This window comes from Macadamia integrifolia, chromosome 2 (genome assembly GCF_013358625.1).
Source record: "Macadamia integrifolia cultivar HAES 741 chromosome 2, SCU_Mint_v3, whole genome shotgun sequence".
NCBI classification, from domain to species: Eukaryota; Viridiplantae; Streptophyta; class Magnoliopsida; order Proteales; family Proteaceae; genus Macadamia; species Macadamia integrifolia.
In genome coordinates this window covers 25085759-25109225 of record NC_056558.1, presented here as the reverse complement: position 1 = coordinate 25109225, position 23467 = coordinate 25085759, and the positions used below count along the sequence as shown (strand labels likewise).

General features: G+C 37.6%; 2 protein-coding genes and 1 long non-coding RNA gene across 4 annotated transcripts; all 3 read right to left on the bottom strand.

Annotated features, from left to right (window-relative positions):
* Positions 1–2268: 2268 nt before the first annotated feature.
* On the bottom strand, positions 2269–13210 carry LOC122089654 (ABC transporter C family member 3-like). The gene is made up of 10 exons (XM_042659368.1): positions 10392–13210; positions 9987–10073; positions 9235–9888; positions 8985–9149; positions 4624–4918; positions 4294–4508; positions 3811–4116; positions 3430–3493; positions 3035–3274; positions 2269–2948 (listed from the first exon to the last, which is right to left on the bottom strand). Exons 1-10 carry the CDS (start codon positions 12765–12767, stop codon positions 2857–2859), a joined length of 4494 nt encoding a protein of 1497 aa, XP_042515302.1. The 5' UTR covers positions 12768–13210; the 3' UTR covers positions 2269–2856.
* A 4548-nt stretch (positions 13211–17758) lies between these two features.
* LOC122061147 lies at positions 17759–19218 on the bottom strand. 2 transcript variants are annotated; one of them, XR_006134569.1, is made up of 4 exons: positions 19086–19218; positions 18760–19003; positions 18353–18457; positions 17759–18227 (listed from the first exon to the last, which is right to left on the bottom strand). It is a non-coding gene; the product is annotated as an uncharacterized LOC122061147 (long non-coding RNA). The 2 variants fall into 2 exon arrangements; XR_006134566.1 differs by having other exon boundaries at positions 18760–19213.
* A 2536-nt stretch (positions 19219–21754) lies between these two features.
* On the bottom strand, positions 21755–23102 carry LOC122058058 (serine acetyltransferase 1, chloroplastic-like). Its single transcript, XM_042620481.1, has one exon. The coding sequence runs from the start codon at positions 22992–22994 to the stop codon at positions 21912–21914; it is 1083 nt and encodes a 360-aa protein (XP_042476415.1). The 5' UTR covers positions 22995–23102; the 3' UTR covers positions 21755–21911.
* Positions 23103–23467: the final 365 nt, after the last annotated feature.

The following is a 23467-nucleotide window of genomic DNA, read 5'->3' as shown; positions in this document are numbered from 1 at the left end:
TTTATTATAAAGGATTTTAAATGCAAAGTAAAATGAAATTTAATAACAAAATATGTGATCGAAAATATTCTTAGTGGCAGAATCTATGTGTGGGCACATATGGGGAAGGCCAAAAGCAGATCAAGAAAACCCCACCCGCTATGCTCTTTATCAACAACGCATTCATTAATTGAATAATCTGGTAAAGGTGGCGTATTGAGAGAGCTCTAGCCAAATCATTACACAAGCCACCTCTCTACATCGAAAAATAGAGAGGAGCCGCTTATTCTACTTCTACAATTGAAGAATGATTTGGAGTTAATGATGATAGTCATATGCGTAATGATTACAAAAAAATTATTTTTAAGTATAAAAATATCACTTAAGTTCACACGACACACATGGCCATTATTAATAGAAAAATAAATTTAATAGAGAATAAATTTTAATTCCCTTTAATTCCCCTTGCAATCAACTGAAGGGAAAATCTTCTTGTAACTAAAATTGTTAAAAAAAAAAAAAAAAACCCTAAGGGGTTAACGCAGTTGGCTTTGAGGGGACATGAGACTCCACCTCAGGAAGCTCATGGCTCGTACGTAGTGCGGGGGTCATGTACGAGCCCGGGGGATTTAGTCGACCTAAAGTTGAATACTCCTCCTGAAAAAAAAAAAAATGTTAAAAAAATAAATTGTAACTAATTTGATCCAGATAATTGGGATTTATTGTTGGGAAAATCAAGATGGAAATTAAGTTTTCCAAATCTAAAAAACCTGAGGACATTAAAGTTATAAACCCCACTTTTCGGAAGTACACAAGTTTTTTTTTGGTAGAATCGAAGTATACAAGTTGGAGAGGACTCTTTCAACTTCTTGCAATTGTACAAATTAATAATTATGAAAAATTGGCTGGACAGAGAAATTATCAAATTCAAAGGAGAGAGTAGGGAGTATGCCCCCAACTTTGTCTGTTCGTTTAATTATCATTACTTTAGAAATCACAACTTTTATAACCTTCCAAATGTGAGGGTGTCATCGAATTGTCAGAACCTCCAGGGGGGTCACTGTAATTTACTCTCTATTAAATTTATTTTTCTATTAATAATGGCCATGTGTAAAGTCAGAATAAGAATGCAAGAACGAATATAATAAATCGAAATTTTAAAATTTATTCGGAAATTATGGACCTAAATTTCAAAATATTTTGACTAAAACTACATTTCAAATAAAATTATCAATTAAATAAATGATAGAAAATTTAAGCCAATGTGTTGACATTTAGTTGGTTTCATGTGCCCCTCTAACTAAAATTCCTATATTTCTCATTCAAACAAAACCTAAATTTTAGATCATATGGAACCTTTCCAAAGTCTATAAGGGTATGTACCCTCTTTCTTGATTATTGACTCTCTTTGGTATGATTTCTATTTGTATTTATTAACTAGTTTTTAGAAATTATTTATGACAATAAATTATGGACCACAAATAGTATTCATTTAGTTACTATTTATAAAATAGATTATTTAATGAGAAAATAGGTTTCAGTTTTCACCTTCAGCTTTGAGCTTTGAGCTTCGAGCGAGAGAAATGATAAGATTTGAGATTTTTTATTGGAATGATATAAAACATACTGAAGTAACATATTTACCATTGATTTTGAGTAATTTAGCACACGTGCTCATTTAAGGTAGTAAAATCAACATAAATGATTTGTTGTCACAAATCACAAATAGCTTGAGAGTAATTTGTGATTTATTCTAATTTATTATAAATAGAAATAAGTGCTATAAATTACACCAAACACTTGTAAAAATAGAAATAAGTTAGATAAATACAAATAGAAACCAAACCAAAGAGAGCCTTAGTTTTTGGATTTTTGAAAATAAAGTCATTTGACACACAAAAAAAAAAAAAAAAAAAGGAAATATAAATTTACTAAATTGCCCACATATAGCTAGTTGGAACTTGTTTAGATGAGTGACAACTTTGCAAAGGCAGCAAAACTGTTGGGAGGGTATAACATTGAAAATTATCTTAGACTCAATAATAAAGTTTCTAAAGACTCAGATTGGAGAATTAATAGTTTTTTGGATTAAAGCCAGGTACTTTGACTCTTATTGTTCAGTTTCTTCAGTTTGCTTGTGGTCTAGCTCAAAGGGCAGACATCATTGTCACTCATTATTTAGCCAAGTTTGCTTCTAGATTCAATGGTGATCTTATTTGGTCTGATTTTGATTCAAGTATATAGGGCCACTCGGCCATTGGCAGCAGTTGTCAAGGTGTTAGATCATGGTTTGGACTCTTAAAACACGAAGAAGATAATATTATTCAAGAGGAAGTGTTACATCGTGCATCAACAGAAAACAAGCTCTGAACTATGACAAATGACATTCATCACTCACTGTTGTTACTGTAATCATAGAAATGTTCAGAAGTAAATCTCCTAAGATAACATCTCTTCCAGAAACCAGCAAGATCTCATCTGCATTACAATCCACAAATTCTGTTGGTGGTCCTTGCCTCACCCATTGAGAGTGTCCAGGGGTTGAAGGAATAGCCCCTCCAAAGTCCAGACTAACCAACAACTGAAAGCCTCAAACCTGATAATATCCTAGCTACACCTTCCATTTATGCATGTAGAGTAACCAACTTACGAAGTAAACCAGCTATCGTACTTGTACCTAAAGTTACCTCATGGCCAGAAAATCCAACAGAGATTCATAATGATAAAGCCATGCATCTCAAATGAATGCAACCTCAAGACCATTCCACCATCTTGTCCAAAATACTTTTCATAATTATCAAGCCATGCACATCAGCTGAATGCAGCCAATTGCATTTTTTCTATTCAAATATCAGTTTACCTTTCAGAATTAGAACTTCACCTCTGAGTATACTTGGCCACAAGCTTCGTAAATGATGACGATTTTTTTTCTAGTAATTTGGCTGGAGAGTCATATTCCATGATAAGGCCTGCTTGAAATGAAACACATGTTTAACCAGATCACCTCAAAAAGAATGAACGGCAGGTAAAAGTGAACACATTTGATGGTACTAACCGTGGTCAAGAAGTAGGACCATATCACTATCTAAAACAGATGTTAACCTGTGTGCAATTGTGATAACTGTAGAATCTGAGAACTGTTGCCTAACTGTATGCTGAATGAGGTTATCAGTCACAGTATCCACCGAAGCAGTAGCTTCGTCAAGAACCAAGACTTTGCTCCTCTTGAGTAGCACGCGGCCAAGACACACTAGCTGCCTCTGGCCCATGCTCCAGTTCTCTCCAGCCTCAGTTACTATAGATGTGTAGTTTCAGAAGCACAATAGGAATTAGATATATCATGAGTTCACAACCTAAAACTGGCTGAAAATAAGATTTGTGTACTTTTGAACACATTAATATCAGTTACGGTGCAACTTCGATAACCAGCGAATATGAGAAGAAGAAAACCTGCAGAGTCAAGCTTCCCTTCCTTTTTCCTAACTTCGTCTCCAAGCTGGCACCTGTCAAGAGCCTGAAACAGCAAATATTATTTATCAACTTCCTACCTTGCACAATTATTGAAGATGACAAAGAGAATGAAAATGACCATCAAAGTAGGTCTTAACCATCCAATGACTTGGATGGCTGGAAAGAAAGGAGAAAGAGGGGCTGACAGTCCGGGCAATGCTCACAAGTTTTACGTTACAGGATTAACCAAATCAGGATGTTTACTTTGGTACAAGCTGAGCATCCATTAAACTCTGAGTCCCAACCACAGTAAAAGTGACAGAAAATGGTATTTTACCACTATAACCAACTTGAGTGTTCATTAAATGGAAGTGAACCGACCTCCCAAATCTGTTCATCAGTGTACTCTTCAAGCGGATCCAGATTGTTCTTCACAGTCCCCTCAAACATGGTTGGGTCTTGCGGAATGATGCTTAATCTTGATCGCAAGTCATGGAGTCCAATGTTGGATATGTCGATGCCATCTATCATAATGTGACCAGCTGCAGGTTCTACAATGCGAAAGAGTGCCTGAATGAGAGTTGATTTACCACTACCTGTTCGGCCAACAATGCCAGTCTTCATCCCTCCAGAAAAAGTGCATGTGATACCACGCAAAACAAGAGGCAAGTGTGGGGCATAACGGATCTACACCAGATAAACAATCATTAATCACACAAACCAGACTTCTCCTGGTTGGATTAAATAAAAATGTTTTCTCATAAAATCCTACTTGCTACCTTAACCTGTTTCTATGAGGATTTTTTCAAGAAAAGGGTAAAACAAAGAAGGAATTAAGAATTGTAGAAAACGGATTAGAATTACCTGCAGATTAACAAGATCAACATCCCCATGTGATGGCCATTCACAATCAAGACTATTCACCTCTGTCACAAGAGGAGGTTCGCTAGGGATGCATGAGTATTGAAACATTCTCTCAACGGAAATAATTTTGTTCTCAAGATGGCAGAGATTCCATACGACCCAGGCTTGTAGCAGATTTAAATTAAGTCCATATGTCACTGCTAAACCCGCAATGCCTTTACAAGCAAAGAGAAAAGAAAAGAAAAGATTTAGGTTAATGCATTTATACATATAATCAATCATGGGGCCCTAAAGGATACTTTTACAAGATTTCAATTTGAACTTGGTTACCAATATTAATCACTCCCTTTGGTGCTAAAATCAAGAAAACCAAAGAGATGACAAATGTGAGGGATGACAACATATCCAACCGGAAGCATAACCACTCCCTTGCACTAGCATTATATAATTGTGGCCGAGAGTAGCCATCTATCAACTTGAGATTCATCTCTATGAATCTTGGTTCCTGGTCAAAGCTCCTAATTGTTGTTGACCCTGAAATAGATTCAGCAAAGTGTTGTATAAGTGGAGCTTTGCATACTCCAATAAGCCGTGCTATTTCTCGTGCCGTAGGAATGTAGTATTGCTGCAAAAAAATATGTCATAAAGAAAATGACATGCAATGAGATAAATGTATAACATATGTACAATTATTAAGAAACATACAACAAGCTTCTCTTATTTTTATTTTTTTTAAATGGTAAAAGCTTATGCATAAGGAGTTTAATAAAACTATTCATGCCTAAACTGCTATATAAACAAGCTATGACAAAATCTGGACAAGACAGCAGTAGCTGGTTCAATTTTCTTGAATGAAAACTATTGGGGAAGACCTCAGCTTTGCAATAATGAGATTTTTGCCCTTATAGCCATTCAATACATTAATTAAGATCTCAAGGAGATTCTCTCTTTTTTGTTTTGGAAAAAGACAAAAGAACCTTTGAAGAATAGTTTTGTTAGTAAGCTACTAAGCTTGAACTATTTGGGAAAATAGCGATAACTAGGTATTGAGATAGGTAGTGCTGATCCAAGAAATTACAGACCTCATCATGATTAGAGTCAACACATTAGGACATCACAGGGACCCATTTCAAGATTATAAAATGTAAATGGATGGTTGAAAATCCAGCTCGATTCAAATTCATATCCATTTACTTAGATAATCATCTGAGTAGTCGGATATCAAACATGAATTTGGATACCATTTGATATCCAAACAATAATCGGACACAAAGAAGGAAGGGGGAGAAGAAGAATCACACACACAGCCCTCAGGCTCTCAAACATTCAAACTCAATTCATCAATCAATCTCTAATTATTACTCAATTGGTTACATGGCATAAACAGTAAAAGAAATCCAATATGAAAGGAAACCTACTCTAATATTTGGAAACTCAACTTAATTGGAAACTAAATCCTAAGAGCTATCTCCTAACTAAGCTACCAAAAAAAAGACTACATGAAAGTAGAAAAAAAATCCTAAAAGATCCTACTAGTCAAAGTCCCAAATTGGATCCGGTTCAACTCTGTCTGGATAGCTAGATGGGTTTGGATCAGTTCATGGGTACGAATCTACATCATAACTTTGACTCATTATCTCAATTGAAAAGAACTCATTCACATTCCTCCTAGCTCAATATAAAATAAAGCAAATAGTTTCATCCTCAATTTATTTAAAAATCCGGGCCTCCATGCATGAGTGGAGTAGTTAGAGACAACTCTCATAAACTGATACTGGTGTAATATGGCCACACTGAGAGAGGAAATACCATTTGGTAGGCTTGAGGTTTGTAAGACGGATGGAATTGAATGGATAAATTATGGAGTGGGACTTGCCACTGATATTTGGCCAACACTCTCTGGGGTCTTTAGTGCAATTGGAGACTGCAGTGCCTTTATTAGCGAGATCAACTTCTGTGCATCCTTTGTGAATATCTCCTTCTATAGACGATGAGAATGGCCAATTGACAAACAAGTGAACTTGCATGCTATTGTTGTGCCAGCAGTTAAACAAGCTCTTCCTGTAGAGCTTATGATATTGATCCATCAATGTCATAATTACTAGCTTTCTGAACTCTTGGCAATTGCAGTGATGTTTCTGACCTTCTGTGTCAAAGGAGGGTAGACATCTGGGATCATCTCACTCTTCCCTAGGGGTCCTTAACTCGTGTTTTGGGATGGCCACATGGCAACCTAAATCCACCATTATTTTCGCTCTGAAATTTTTGGGGCTAATGAGGAGGCAATAGATTAGGGTCTGTTTGGCAACATTCTTTTTAAGTATTTCTGTTGTTCTTTTGTCCTTATGGAAGAAAAAAGAATAGAATTATGTTTGGCAACACCGCTTCATTTTTCTGTTCTTTTGGAACGATCCAAGTAAAAAGAACACAATCAAACTCATTGATGTTGAACTCCTTTCCTGTTTCCAGATTCTTTGTCACAACAAACCCACCATCTTTCCCACTTAGTGCCAAAGATGAGACCAATGCATTTGCACGCCTTCCACATCTAGATGACTTCCTCACCATCCACTCTTCTCTCTCCCACAGTTTGACTATATAAAGCCAGGTGATTTTGCGATTTCAGCTTCTACAGAGTCGAAAAGAGGTTTCTTCCATTAGAGTCACTCAGTCACCATTAGATTATTCAATTATGTCAAAACAATCTCTGATGGTGACTCTAATGGAAGAAACCTATTTTCACCATCCCTTCACTTTTTTTTTTGGATGAATAAATAATTCATTACCAAGTGAGGAAGAATATACAAAGGGGGAAGAGAGGGGGGGGGGGGGGGAGCTTAAGCCAACGAGGAAAAGCCAACCCCGGCAGCTAAAATAGCACAATCAAAACCAAAACAAATCAAAAACCAAGAAAACCATCCCTTCACTTATTAGAATACACAATTGAATTCTGTCATCAATATTGTGTTATTCTCACCCTCCTATACCTAAATACTGATGATGGCAACTTTAATGGAAAAGCATGATCTATCCTATCATTTTTCTTTAATTAAGTGCAAGGGTTACGGGTGAGTTGGGACAAGACGAAAATAGAAGTTTTTTTCCTTTTATTAAAAAACATTATTAACTTGCATGAGTTTATTTATTTATTTACTTATTTATTTATATATATATATATATATATTTTTTTTTATAACAGAACAAAAATATTGTTGACTAAAAAGTACTAATTTGGAACAGAAATGTTGCCAAACAGACCCTTAGAAGCTGGGGAAGAATGGGAATTACAAATTCCAGGCATCTAGACAGTCAAGGGAAGAATTTTATTATAACCGGTAGTTTGCGTATTGTTCATGGAGAATTCTCTATTTGTTTTCTAACCTGGAAGAGAATGAAGACACATAAAGAGTTGTAGCATGCAAAGAGAACCATGCAGTTTGTGCATATAGGGTGAAAAAAAGTTCTGAAGGGACTGAATATTATGTTTGCTCATGCTTATTGAATCATCTTGGACGAATGTTTGCTTTTGCAGGGAGGAAGGAATTTGATAGGAATACAAATGGAGTCTAAGACTGTAAGGAATTGGAAAGGTTTCCTTCTATTGAAGATGATACGATAGGTAGATATACTGAGTCCAACCGGGAGATGAGTGGAGAAAGTGAATAAGCAATGAGGAAAATTATACATAAACCTTATGAGAGAAGCTATGGATAATCCCTATTTGCTCAAATACAGCCCACTTATGGTGTAGGATGGACCCTGGATGGACTACTGGATGTTTCAAATGATCCTGCACAGTAGCAATTGGAAGAAAAGGCAATGTAGCAAATATGCATGGAGTGGTGTTTTTCTATGCATCTATCAGGGAAAAGAAGAGATTTTCTGAAAATGGGACACAAATCCAAGATACAATTTTGTACTTATGAAATCGGTTTGTTCTCTGATGGAAATACTCTGTCTCACACTAGAAATCCCTATATAACAGCTAGATTAGAGCACTTGGTCGGATTATTCCCATCTAACTGCGAGTGTTGGAACTTGTGTGAGAATGTCATAAATACCTCCTCAGATGTGTTCCTTGGTCATTGAAGATTTTCTTCTCAGTTGACTGGATATAGAATTAGAAATTTGGATTTGGCATCCCATCAACCACAGTGCATCATTTCGGCTGAGTCATCAACCTGATTTTTTGTCTAGCTTAATGGCTTTCACCCACATCCATAGTCGAGTGTGACAAGGCAAAAAGATCCCAAAGGCAGTATCATGGGCAAGTTATTTGGTTAACTAGTTAACACTGAGAGTGCAAGTGAGAGAACCAGGTAAATGAGGATATTAGGCATCACTAGTGCAGTTAACAAAGAATGGAAGTGAGTTTATTTGAAGTGATTATGTGTGATTAGAGAAGAATGACTTCCAATCAAGACAAAAAAATAAAATGAAGATAAGATTTGCAAATTCTTTTTTGGGAATAAACAATAGTACAATAAGATTTTAACAAACAAAATCACATCGGAGCTTGTCTAAATAGTATTCAAATGAATCAGATATGAAGCAGACAGCTTGTTGCCAATTCAAAATTCAGGGGGCAGATAATTTTGAAGCAACCCATAAAATTGGGTCTGTAAGCATTAAGAAGATATCACCTCTTGATTTAAGATTTTGGTCATAAGTAAGGAGCCAAAAATCATTACCTGGTACAAGATGCAGATCACGATCACAAGAATAAAAACAACAAAAACTTGCCAAGAAACTTGAGACATTATTGCAATGATTCCCAGGAGTTGTATCACTGAGAAGGCAACTGACGTAATTGCAGACGGAATAGACATATCAACTGCACTTTGATCTGTAGAAGCCTATATGCAAAAAATGGAATTTAGTTAAAATGTAAAATTAAAAACAAACGCCTTACACATCCAATTAAAATGTATGCAAAATTACCCGGTTGAGAATACGTCCACTTGGAGTGGAATCGAAAAATGACATGGGGGCACGGAAAATGCACAAATGCATTTTGTTGAAAAGTAGTGTGGCGGTCTTGTATCCAGAAGTTACAGTTAGCGTGGATCTTGCAAGTACACAAAGAGAGCTTCCAAGGGCCAAAATAACATAGACCAAAATAAGTGTAGAGGCTCTAACATGAGGTTTCACATCCTTTGAAACATTAGTTGCCCATACCATCCAGTAATTGCTTGCAATCTGAAGGAGTTGAAAGAAAATTTGTGCCAACAATATCAATGGCACTAGTGCTCCTTTGTATGCCATCGTAATATATTTCCAGTAAACTGAAAAGCCAACCCTACCTTTTACTCTCTCTTCTTCTTGAACAAGTTGCCCATCTGCCCGAACTACTTTTTCAGTTTTAGTATTTATCGATTCCCTTTTCTCCTCTTCTTCTTGGAAGGTCTTCTCAGAATATCCTGTATTACCATCTTCCTCACTAGTAATTAAATTTGCAGAAGAAATCAAACCACCAGTAGAATTTAGGGCTGCCAAAGCTTTCTTATGTGCACCAACTAGTTCCATAAAGTCAGTTCCTGAACTAAGAATCTCTTCATACTTTCCTGCTTGAGTAATCCTTCCTTCTCGCATAACCTACCCAACAAGAAGAGGTTAAGACCCATCCTTAAAACATGTTGATTTAGTCAAAGTTTGAGAAGAAAAAGATCATAAATGCTCCCATAAATTCTCACCAGGATGAGATCAGCAACAGGTAAAAATTCTACTTGATGGGTAACATAAATCACAGTTTTTGAACCCATATGCGCAAGTAAACACTCCTGTCATAAAGAGGTCATTACTCATAAGGCAATGCGTAAATGTTAGGACAGACAATTAAGCATAATTTTATAATCCAATGCCACAAGTTAATTAGTCCTAAGACATTATAGTAAGAATAGGTAGAGCTGAAATTCATGTTTGTGTGTGTGTGTGTTTGCCTGTATGGCCGAAATTCTGTTTTTCTAAATCAATATTATGAGACAAACTCCAGAATTTCTAAGGAAAGGAAATATTAAAAAAAAAATGAAAACTTGAAATGTTTTAAACCACATTCTATCCAAAAAAAAAAAAAAAATCTAACATAAACGAAAAATTACCTTGAAGATATGTGTTCCTGTATGAGCATCCACAGCACTAAAAGGGTCATCAAAGAGAAAAATGTCAGCATCCTGGTACAAAGCACGTGCAATCTGAATTCTTTGCTTTTGCCCACCGCTTAAGTTGATGCCCCTCTCCCCTATAACAGTCTGGTCCCCACAAGGCAAAATTTCAAGGTCCCTCTTCAATGAACAAGCTTCTAGGACTTTCTCATACCTCTCTATGTCCATCTCTTTACCAAACAATATATTATCTACTATTGTGCCACTTTGTATCCAAGGTGATTGTGCAACATAAGCCTTTGTCCCACTTAACTTAATAGTCCCCGACTCCTTATAAATTTCCCCCAATATGCATGAAAGCAAGCTTGACTTGCCTGAGCCAACTGGACCACAAACAGCCACCCTCATGCCATGGTACACTTGCAAGTTCAAATCTTTCAGTGTGAGAATAGAGAAATGGGGATCCCAAGAGAAATTCCCATTGATTATCTCAATTGCAATCTCAGAACTACCCACATGGACCTTCTGTATTATATCAGGTTGCAAGTCATCAAGACGAAGGAATGAGGCAATCCTATCAAGAGAAACCTTTGTTTGAACTATCATTGAGATTGTGTCTGGAATACTACAAATTGGCCCTTGCAATATCCTAAATGTTGCAAGTGCAGCCAAAACCTTGCCCGACTCTAGAGGGACTCCTAGAAACATACTTGCCCCAAAAGTGAGCACAGATACAAATGTGGGGGCACCCCAGAATAGGAATTTACTCATGGCTGACGTATAAACATATTTCTTCAACCATCCTGTCTCTACCTTTCGGAGCTTAACGATCTTAGCCAAGAACTTCATCTCCCAAGCTTGAAGCTTCAGAATTCTCATATTCCTTAGAATCTCAGACGTTGCTTTCATCCTTTGATCTTTAGAACCCATCAATTTCCCCTGGAACTTCTCTTGCAATGTCCCCAACGGTAAATTTGCGAACATCACAATTACTGTAGCAACCAAAGCAACAATCGAAGCGAGCCCAAGGCTTTTGTACAAGATCACCATTGCTAGTACAACTTGAAGAATCATAGTCCATAGGTCGTGCATGTAAAAACTGAAATCGCCAACCCTATCTGCATCAACACTCATGAAATTAATGAGCTCGCCACTTGTGTGGCCCTGCCTTGCTTCATTTGAAAGTTTGAGACCCTTCCTATAGATCATTGAAACCAGGCCAGAACGAGCTCTAATCCCCACCATTTGCGACCTAAAAAACCAGTGCCTCTGCGAGAGGCACTCTACAAGCTTTGCAAGGAAAAACGTGGAAACCAACATGTAGCCTTTGCTTTTGTCCTCGTGAGGACTACTGAGATATTGAACAAAGCTGTCAATGAGATATGGTCCAACATAAGAAGCGAATGTATGTAGAAGGGCAAATACACCAGTCAATATAATTTCTCCCCATGCTACGAAGATAATTGTCTTCACCAGCTTGAGTGTGGTGATTTGGCCATGACCAGCACTGCCATCACCATTGACACCATCTGATTCAAGCTTACTTTTGAAACCCGGGTAGACCCCATTCGCACTGTCACTGATGGCAAGCTCAGGAACATCTTCAAGGACTATAGTTTTCTTGTTTCCAACCGCAAGCAAAGGCCCCATCCAAGAGAAAGTAAGAAGAGAAAAAAAATTGGCAGTTGAGTAAGGAGCTAGATTGCCACTGCTAATACTCTTGCCTGACCCCTCGACACCATTTGCTCTATTGTTACTACCGTTCAAAAGAGGCTCCCGAAGACCGGCATCTCCTCTTTGCTTCCCAAAGAATCCAGCATAACAGAGGAACAAGCCAGCAAGAACAGAGGCAACATCGGAAATCCAAGACTGGGTTGGTAAGAACTGATGTTTCTGGAAGGAAACTGTGTCGATGACAAGACTGGAACAAGAAATTAGGCAGTAGAAACCCCACCAAATTCTTAATGGGATGGGAAACCTCAGCTCATGTGAATGAAATTGGAAATGCAAGTAAGAAGAGATTGCAAACCAAGCAAGTGTTCTCAGTACATAATCTAATTGGGTCACAAGATTTTCATTAGACCAACCATTTCTATGCCACCAGAAGTAGTTTAAAGCGCAAAAAAGAAGATTAAAGAAAAAAAGACCCAAACATGCGAAAAGGGCGGATCGATAGTACCAAAAAGGGGCGTGCTTTAGACCCTGTACTGAACCTTCGTGTTTGGGCGTCGTAAGTCTCTTGCACCCCCAATAAAATGACAAAACCAGTAACAAAACAAGGTTTGAAGAAGCGGAAAACCCATGCAGAAAAATGGGCTTAAGGAACAGAACAGTAGGGGTGGACATTAGCGTGGAAGAGGGTGGGAAGAACATCGTACTCGTGCCTGCACTCCTTCTTTCTTTCGTTGGATCCCCTGACTCCCTGAGCTGGTTCGTAACTAGGTAAGATTCACTGGTATAAGTAGATTTAAAAGAGTAAGAGAGAGTGAGAGATGAAACGAGAAAGTCAAGTCTCGTGGCAGCGACTAAAATCAAGACACGAGGCTACTAAAGTCACAGGGCAGCTACAAGACTCGAGGCAGCTACTACTTTGGCAACGAAAATGGTGGCATCTTTCCCATTTTGCAGATTGCAGGAGACCGTCAAGAGAGGAAGAAAGCGGGGAAGGAAGAAAAAGCTCAGTCCATGTCTGGACTCAGGAGTAGTGGAGTATGACTGATGGTGGATAGAGGAAGAAAGCAGGGAAGGAGGGAAAAGCTCAGTTCATATCCGGAGACGGGACATGGGAGTCAATGAAGTATAACGGATAGGTTTAAATTAGGAGAAGGAACGCGGGGCATGGTCGTTGAAAAATAGTCGAAGACAAGGTTTTAAAACTTGGGATTGGACCATTGGACTGATTTTTTTTTTTTTTTTTAACAAAACTATTGATGTTTTGAACCATCGGTGACCAATCAAATTCGATTTTATAAATCATGATGTGGGATCCAAAAATGAAATGTGAGAGTATATGCATGAATGACATTTTTTTTTTTTATTATGCCATGGAAAAAGATATTGCTCTTATATAGATTCTTTTATGATATCTTCATCTAATAAATAAGGAAAAAAGACTCTACCCTGTGGTGTGCCCAAACACCAAGATAAAAGGGTGGTGAAAAGACCAACCTGCCTTTGGTTGGATATTGTGCACTTCTCCTAATTGATCTTCATATTGGTGTAGTGCTCAAGCGACCCTAGTGATCCTTAGCACAATAAATAAAAAAGCTCACATTGATGTTCTCTCTTCTTTTCTAGTACAATTTTTCAACCTCTCTTTGGGATTGCATATAGATTCTTTCTTATTCTTACCAGAAAGAGATTTTTTCTTATATTGTCTTTATCGGAAACCCTTCTCAATTGTAATCTAACATCAAAATCATCTTAGTGGAATGAGATATTATTTGAAAGAGAGGAAAATGTAAATGAGGTCGAATTCTATTGAAAAAAAATAAATAAAAGAGCAAGAGAAAGACACAACAAAGTTTTCATGATTTTGATGAGACTTTAGAAGTAAGAGCAAGAAAGTCAAGTGCACATAGGGTCATAGAGATAGATAGTGGGACCACCAATAAATCACTTCGGCCTCAATGTACATGTGTCGGGTTAGATAGGGTATGAAAAGAGAATAAAATAAACATAAATAACAGGGCCATTGATAAGTTCACCACTTTGTAAACTTTTTTTTTTTTTTGAAGAGTGAGTCCAAAAAAACTAAAAACATAGATGAAGTAGAATTTCAACCAATTGGAGTGCATATTCGAGTTGGTGGGAGATGGAAAGACATTGGCTCAACAATAGTGGAGAGTATATACTAAATTCCATCCCCAAAAAATATAATTGAAGATTAAAGAACTTTTCAAATCACACTTCAGTACTTCCACGAAAAAGTATTAAAGGTAGAGAATGCAGAACAAAGTTCTTGGGCCCTTTGCGTCAAAACTGGTCCAGGCACCAAGTTCAAATAATGCATCACCTATTTTAAGTGGAATTTCTTTCATTTTTTTATTTAAAAAAAAAGTGAAAAATCTCTTATCAAGGAAAAATGCCACTTCACGGCCTATCAAGATTGACTTCCTTGATTTACAAAAAAATTTGCCTAGCAATAGAATGATGTGACAGTTTTAACTAGAATCGAAAAGTGTTCTGGATTTTCACCTTGTCAAATTTTATATTGAAATTCAAGATTGTTGAGATCTTCAGTGTATAGTACAGTGAAGGGCGCCTATTAGATATACTGAATAATGGAAAAGTATTCATCGGTCATCAGTCATTGGTCATCGGTCATCACTGGCTTTGAGCATTATAAAAATTTTCATGAAATCATCATTTAGGCTATGTTTCGTAGCCAAGAGAAAAAAAGAAAAGAAAAAATAATCTAGAAAAGAAAAGAGAAGAGAAGAGAAGAGATGAAAAGAAAAGAAATGGTGAAAAGATAAAAAGAGAATGTATGTTTAATTACCAACAGAAGAAAAGTAAAAAATTCAAAAATTTTTGAATTTTAAGAGAGAGATAGACACATAAGTAATCATTGTGTAATCATTCATTTTTGTCTTATTTTGTTTTCATGTTTTCTTGTATTTTTGCCCATAATTTTTTTGAAGGAGCAAAAGAAAACTTCACAATTCCCAAGAAGAATTTTGAATTTAAAAAGGAGAATCTTCTCTTGGGTAAAGACATACTGTTGGTGTATGATGTCTTGTATTCCGTCGCAGTTTAATCTAGGGAGTACTGGTGCAGCACCTACACAGCCAGGACGGCAGTCCCGCTAGCCGGTTAGCGGGCCGTGGGGGTTGCAAGGGGGCAGGAGGCCCCCCTGCACAGCAGGGGGTGTAGGGGGGCGCAGCCCCCCGCTCGAATTTTTTTATTTGAGGGCAATTGTAGTTTAATCCGGATTAGAGTGGCAATTGTAATTTGATCCGGATTAGGGTTTTTTTTCCGCTATATATTTGTAGCGAGGGTTACTTTCTCTGTAATGCAAGCAATACGGAGAGGTGTGAGGAAGAGCGTTGTAACCATATTCTCCATTGATAGTGAAGCAGGATCTCATCTCACCGGGGACGTAGGCAACCTTGCCGAACCTCGTAAAATCTGTGTGCATTGTTTGTTCTGTTTTTCCATTATCTTCTGCATCGTTTTAGGGTTGCGTTCCTACACATACCAAGTACAAAAAATGTACTTTTTCCTTTTTTTTTTCTTTTCTTTTCTTGGCTACCAAACATAGCCTTAGAGAAGCAAAGAAAAAAAAAATTTGTCTGTTTAACTATCAATAAAAGATAGGAAAGAAAAGAAAATTTTTTTAATTATTATTTTCTTATGTTTTAAGCAAAACATTTTTTTTTTTTTACAACAAAAGAAAACTTTATGGTGAATTTTGAAATTCAAAAAAAGAATCTGCTCTTAGTTCAGGACATACCAAATACAATGAGAATTTTTTAAACCAAGAAAATAGTTCAATTTTCGTGCCTCTTTTTTTTTTCCTTTTCTTTTCTTCTCTTTATTGCTACCAAACATAGCCTAACTGAAAAATAACAGAAAAGGCCAAAGATGTGCAAAGCAGCCGAAGCATGAGTCTTTTCCTGAGCAAGATTCTTTGGATTTATCTATCCAAATATTCAAGATATAGTCAATCATGGCAGCAAAACCATATATTTTTATCACTGAAGATCTTGGTATAAACTAAAATATCCAATCTGTCTAAAGAGCAATTAAAACAAAGACAAAAAATCTGTCTAAAGAGCATTAGGTTAAGATCCATCTTTTATCACAAGAATTCACACACAGATGAACCATTGATTCTGCATTTTGAATCACCACCAAAAGGAAAGATAATTTTTTTTAAAATTCAAACAAGAGAAAGATAAATTAATTATTGTATCGTAAAATATGCATCATATCCGACATATAAGGAAAGATAATTGTAACATTAGTGTGAGAGGACTACAGTCTACACATATGGTAATCTAGAATTTAATTGATGACTACACATATGTCCTTGGGCAATGAATGTAGTTCACCAGAAAGGATTAACATGGTGCCCTAATAAGGTCACCTTCATCAATTACATAGATCAGTATTCATTGATTCCACGCCTCAGTTAGGAAGTCTAATCAAATCGTTTTTAAGTGGTCATTAATTCAAAAATATGCGTTTCAAAGTAGCTATCTACTTTAATTTTCAATAAACCCCACATCACACCTTATAAAGATATTCAAGTTCCCAAAGTACCAAGCTATGTATTTTGACCATGTTCCTTGTTTCCCTGTACTAGTTATCCCTTGTTTAGTGCCTTGAAACTGATTAAGCCACCTAAAATCTTCCAAAACAAATTCATTACTGCAGTATTCTGTGTACTATACTGAAACTAGAAAATTGAAGCAAACATTAGACATCGATATACTAAACTGAAGAAGATGAAATATTTACATGCCCCGAGGCTTCTGAACAATTGATCTTTGGTACCTTCCCTTTTTAATTTTCCAAAGCTGATGAACCCACTGCATCATAGTAGTACCATAGCATCCAAAATTTCCCCAAAACAGGATACATCCAACAACCATAGTAATACTACCTCAATAGACTTACAAAAATGCCGATCTTAGGCTCTAAAATCTGAATACTGGCACTGTTGAATGCTCCAAGAGAGTAGCAATGCTGCTTACTCAAGCAGCACATCCTGTACCTCAAGGACCAGCATATATCTACCTTCCCCATCATTGGGGCATGCAAGAAGTATTGAATATCAACCTTATAATATTAGTATACCATATATGTTGGTTGCACATCAAACTGAACCTGGAAGGAAGGGCCAACCTTTTTAGAGTTTGCCATAAGAAAGATCTAATGACCCAAGCTGCTTCAAGTTCTTCAATGAAAATAAGGCACCAAGCCATGGAGATTGTCCACAAGCAAGCTTGACACAAATGACTTATTTTTTTGAAGGACAATTTTGGACTCCACTATGTTTCCTTCAAATGCATTGAAATCCTAATATGACTGTAATGAAAACTTCTGTAATAAGAATGAGGATTTAATACTTCATAGAAGACCATTTTACCAAACATTCAGAAACGTCGATAAGTATCTTCACAAACAAGCACAGCTAGTCTCCATTTAATTCACTGAGTAACAGCCACACAATTTCTCATCCCGACATATATAAAACTAATAATCAAAACTTTAAAAGCAAAAAAATGTCTGACCTCGTTTGCCTGATATATGCAGTAAACCCTACTCTATTGCATATCAAGAGCTAAAGCTTACATATAGCAAATACATAAATTAAGGTCCCAACTGAGAAACAATGTCAAGATAATTGGATGATCTTAAGCAACCTTTCTGGTGACTTTTTCTCATTGGTCAATTCTGAGTCTCCAACCAATTGCAATTAGAGCAATGCCCGACATTAGTTGATTACAATACACCATCAGGTTTATTTTGATGAGATATAAGTAAAGCCCATTAATTCCTACTATGTCATTACAGATTACTGCAACAAACCAAATAAACAAACTATTTAGAGAGAAGGGAGAAGGAAATGGTATTTGGAGTGCAACTTGAGCCAATGGCAACTCACATTCAAAAAAATGCTTTTGATACATTAGCTTTCCATTAATATATTTATTCTCATCCAACCTGCGCGCCACAGTTCCAGCTGCACTCCTCAAACTTGGTCTTTGGCAACACTCAGAGCTCTTGGACAGTTTCTCCTGATGAGACACTAAGGAGTTATCATTCCACGCTTCTAAACAACTGCTCCTCGTTTGGAGATTCACAACCCATCATCTCAAGCTCCTAAATGAAATCATTTCAGTTCCCTAATTATAAGGGGGAGTAGAGGACTACAAAAGGAAATTTAACCAGACTTGAATGAAATTCTGAATGCTGAAAAGAAGTTTGAATAAGACGATGTATGTTACTTTAGACTTTGTCATGGCAAAATAAGGTGTCAAACAAGGATTCAAGTCTTTGAGAAGCATGTCATCAGGAATATCAGGAGTCGCTGAATCTCCTGAACTGTATTCCTGAATAATAAAACCCAGAAAAAATCATCAAAAAAAAATATAAGAAATGAAAGACCTCATCACTTCAGTTAGGATATAAAGCAGTTGGATCAATTTTTATGTTTTTCAATTTAAGCATGAAGTCATGTCACCCTTGGTAGACAACGAAGGAACCCAAATCAAGGCTTGGTGAAGAACTCAACCCCATAAACCAGCATACAAGGTGAGGGGACCAAGACCATATCAACCCACATCAATTCTCATAGGAAACCAATGTGGAATCAGCCCCCATAAGCTGATATAGAATCGTAACAGAGTATTACCTTCTGTATTTTTCTCCTCCACCAACATCTTGAGCTCCGTAATTTCTGTCTCGTACTCTTTATTCTGGTTGAAACGCACTCTCTCACTCCTAAGCACCATTGCTAACGTCCTTGAATTCGCCTTTCACCTACGTCAATGCCTTTGTCTCAGTTCGTTCGGTTGCTGGAAAGCCCTTTTCTAACATTTTCCTGGGGAATGCTGGAAATTTTGAACCTATGGCTGCCGTCTTCTTCAGATCCTCGGCTATATTACAGCAATCGAACGGGAGAAATTCAGAAATTGAAGAGCTCCTCTAGGTTACTGAAACAGGGAAGAGTGGTGGTACCTGAAGCTAAGCTGAGGTGAGGAAGTGATGCACTGATGACCTCGCACTTGCGGTCGCGGGCCTCGCGGCTCTACCCTATAGCTTTTCTGGCTGTGTCGAATTCAAAATTTTGGCTTCAGGCGCGCTCGTTTGCGGGGTGCGGATAAGGAGAACCAAAAAAAGCCCGGTGAACGAGAACCAGCCTCATCCCGCCCTAAGCCTGAACAAGATTTGGGCGGAGATTTTAACCCATACAGTGGGTTAGGGCTTAGATTTTCAGGCCCGAGGTGGCGTTGGGATGGACCTGGGTTGAGGTCTCAACCCAACCCAATCCAACCATGTATATTAAATATATAATCATATAAATATGTTATAATAATTATTAATTGGTACTTATAGAAAAAAGTATTTTATTTTCCACAATTGTATATACGAAAACTTTGGTCTTTGGCCTCTACAATGCATCAAGATCAAGCAACTAAGTAATTGATAGTATTGGGTTGGACTGGATTGGGTTAAACCCGACCCAATCAGGGTCCATCAAGGCTGGGTTGGGTTGGGTTGGGCCGAACCCGACAGGGTTGGGCCTGGGCTGAGATATCCCAGGCTCCCAGCCCAACCTAGGGCTTGGCTGGGCTTGGGTTAAGTTAAAAGACCTTAGGCTTGGGCTGGGTCGGGTCCGGCCCATTGACACCCTAAGGGGAACTGTAGAACCTTCTAGCATTTGGGCCTTTCAACCTTTAATGGGCCAATCCAATGGATCACATTCTCTAACAAAATGGGGTAAAGCTCATAGGCCTGTATCAGATTGCTAATGGGCAGCAGCTGCAAGTTTGTTATTGGGCTTCTCAAAATTTTTTTCCAAAGAATAATGGCTATCCAAAATTTTGACCAGACTCTCAAACTTAATTCTTTGATTATTTTATGCATCTAACCACAGGTTTAACCTTGACCAAATGGATTATTTTATGCCCTATTTCTCTTCGAGAAGGGCAGCCTTTGAAGTTTCACATTGATATTCAGCACATAATTTTCATGAAACAATTTGAAAATTAAACACAAGTATACTTACTGAATTGATTTTTTAAGCCAATAAATTGGGAGTAGTTTTGTTGTTCAACTAAACTAAGTCATGGGGACCCATTCCCAAAGAAATTTGAATCTTGGTGGTGATTTCGTATGGCGCACGAGACTCACACCTTTGTGAGGTCTGAGGAGGGTTATAAACTTATAATTGACATAGTCTCACCTCCACTTCATAGAAAGGTTGTTCCCTGAGTTGAATCCATGACCAGCAAATCATAATGAAATAATTTTACTATTGATCAGGTGATTAAAATAAATAATTGAGCTTTCAATAATTCTATATTTTATGGGTAAAGTTATTCAAATAGTCTGCCATGATAAGTTTATCAAGGTGGATAAATTTCTGCCATGTGGTAGATCGAATGAGAAGTAAAGTTTGTTGATAGGTAGACCCAAGGTCCCCAGATCACATTTGAAATTTTAGTCTAAACATGGTTTGCCAAGTTAACAGTTTAAATCAAGATTATGGGAGAGTGCATGGTGGTGATCATACCATAGTTGTGCATGGCCAGGATGTAGGCCAATAATTAGGGCACATTTGATTAAATTAGGCTTAAAATTTGAGGTGTGACTAATTTGATTTATTTTTTTATTTTTTTATTTTTTTTTTGGGGAAGAGGGGTGGGGAGAGGGTGTAAGAACTAATCCAAACAATATACCGATATTGATACATATTGATTGATATAATTAGAAAATTGATTTTTTATTGAAATCGACCAATACAATTGATACAGTCAATCCATATCAATATCAACATTATATCAAAGACCGTTATTATCATTGATACCATGTACTAAAACCTTATTCCACGTGGCACAATGAGCATGAAGCACTCTACCAAACTTGTCAAAAGGGCCATTTTTCCTTCCATATTTTCTTCCCCATTTGTAGGAGAGATGAGAGAACAATTGTCAAGTATCACACTGACATTTATTGGATTTCTGACTTTTTCATTCTTGACAAAAATCATCCATTTGAGAAGAAAGAAAAAAATCATCTGTAAGAATTTTCAATCAAAGAACTAGCTCCTATAGAATTCGTAGGGCCCGTTTGATAATGTTTCTATCGTTTCTGTTTCAAGAAATGGCAGAATCATAAATTTCCGTTTCTAGAAATTGAAATGAAATTGAAGGTATTTGATAAGTCATGTTTCTAAAAGTCGATAGTAACCAGCTAAAGAATGGCCACGAGTCGTTTTCAGAAACGACAAAACAAGTTCTACTTGTTTCGCCTGGGTCATTTCTTAAACCATAAATAGGTAGAAATTTCTATTTCTATTTCTGAAAATAAGTAAAATGAAATAGTTTATCAAACGTTTTTTGTTCTGTTTCTGCCGATTTTGAACTCACAAACGGTAAAAACGCATTTTTTGAAACGTTTTCAAACGGGCCCTTAGTTTTAGTGGAAAAATAACACACTTTAGGGATAGTTGAAGTTGAAACTTCAAAGTTCAAAAATTAGCCAAAAAATAGAACTATAGACATCCAAAAATAATGAAAGAGAACTTCACAGCCATAAACAATGGAAAAGGTTTTGAGTTTCTACATAAATGGTTTTTCAAGTTATTATATAATGTGCATCGAAAAGAGGGTCAAAACCCGAAATTTTGAACCTATGTAGAGAACATCCATTATACAATAAGAGCATAAGATAAAAACAGGACAGAGACTGAAATGTTGTCGAAATCCGAAATTTTAAACCTATGCCAAGAACTTCATTCTCGCAGACAAATTAACAAGATACATACCCTTATTTCCCTCCCTATATTACATAACCAGACCAGTCACTTATAAAAGAGGTGTGATCCATGGTGAAACTAGGGAGCTTATTTAACTTAATTGGGTTCTCCTTGCATCCAAGCAATCTGGCCGGGTTTCCGACAGCTGTGGTCCCAGCGGGTACTTCCTTCAGCACCACTGACCCGGCACCGATCTTTGCCCCTTCACCGACCCGAACATTACCCAAAATATGAGTCCCTGCACCCACCAAAACCCCATCCCCGATCTTAGGGTGTCTATCCCCAGATTGCTTGCCTGTACCTCCTAAGGTTACATTATGAAGGATGGATACATTGTCACCCACCACCGCCGTCTCGCCGATCACGACTCCGGTTGCATGGTCCAGTAAAATGCCCCGCCCGATCTTAGCACCGGGGTGGATATCCACAGCGAAAACCTCAGAGACCCGGTTCTGAATTAACAGGGCCAACACGTTCCGACCCTGAGACCATAGCTTATGGGCTACCCTATGAGCCTGACAGGCCTGGAAGCCCTTGAAATTGAGAAGGCAATGGACGTAACTGATACATGCCGGGTCACGATCCTTGGCCGCTCTGAGATCGTCCCGGATCGCTTTCCTGATCTCTGGGTCCTCCTTGAAGACGCCGGAGAAGATCTCAACTAGGGTAATACAAGGCAGAGCGGAATTGCTTAATTTTGTCGCCAAATGTGTCGCTAGGGCTTTCTCCAGAGAATCATGGGCTAGAATCGAGCAGAAATAGTAGCCAGACAAGATGGGTTCTTGCTCCACATCGCTATGAGCTTCTTCTCGGATGTTCAACCACATCTCATCATCCCTGTCTACACCGCCGTCGATGGAGGCAGAGGTGTTCTGTTCTTGATGAGTGAGAGGAGAACAAGTGACGAGATCTGGGAAATTGGGTCTGGAGAAGTTAACGTGATTGTCAAGAAAACGATCGACGACCTGGGTTATTTCAGAATCGTAGCAGGAGTTGTCGACGCAGGCGGACATTATGGTTTTGCTGTTGTAGCTCTTGCGGTGATGGCACCTGCAATTGTTGGTTGTTCCAGGAATGATTCGAGAGCCGAGTAGTGATGCAGACATAGAAGATTCTCTGGTCTGGTCTTAGAACTTTCAGAAATTTTAGGATTAGGAGATTTTCTTTCGCTACTTCAGTGGTCGTGGAGGTGTCCTGTTAAATTGGGGAGGAAGAAGGGTTGCTTAAATAGGAGGGAAAGAAAAGCCTTGGGATCACTAGGCGACTAGAACTTTCGTGGAAATTTTAATTTTCCTTTTATTTATTTATTATTATTGGAATTTTTTATTAATATTTTACTTAATTTATTTACTCCGTTAAGATTTAAACGGCGTTAGGGGAAAGTAAGATGTTAATGGGGGAGAAGTAAGCTGTGGCTTGCAATGAAACCTGAGAAGGAAAGAAGGAAATAGATTTCTGTCAATAGTGATGACGTAACGTCTCACGTCCGTTCCAGGTTATGGTCATCGATTTATCGTGGGTCACAAGAAAAAGATGCAGATTGGGAGTAGGAAGTGGAAGTACGCTTTAATCCTGATAA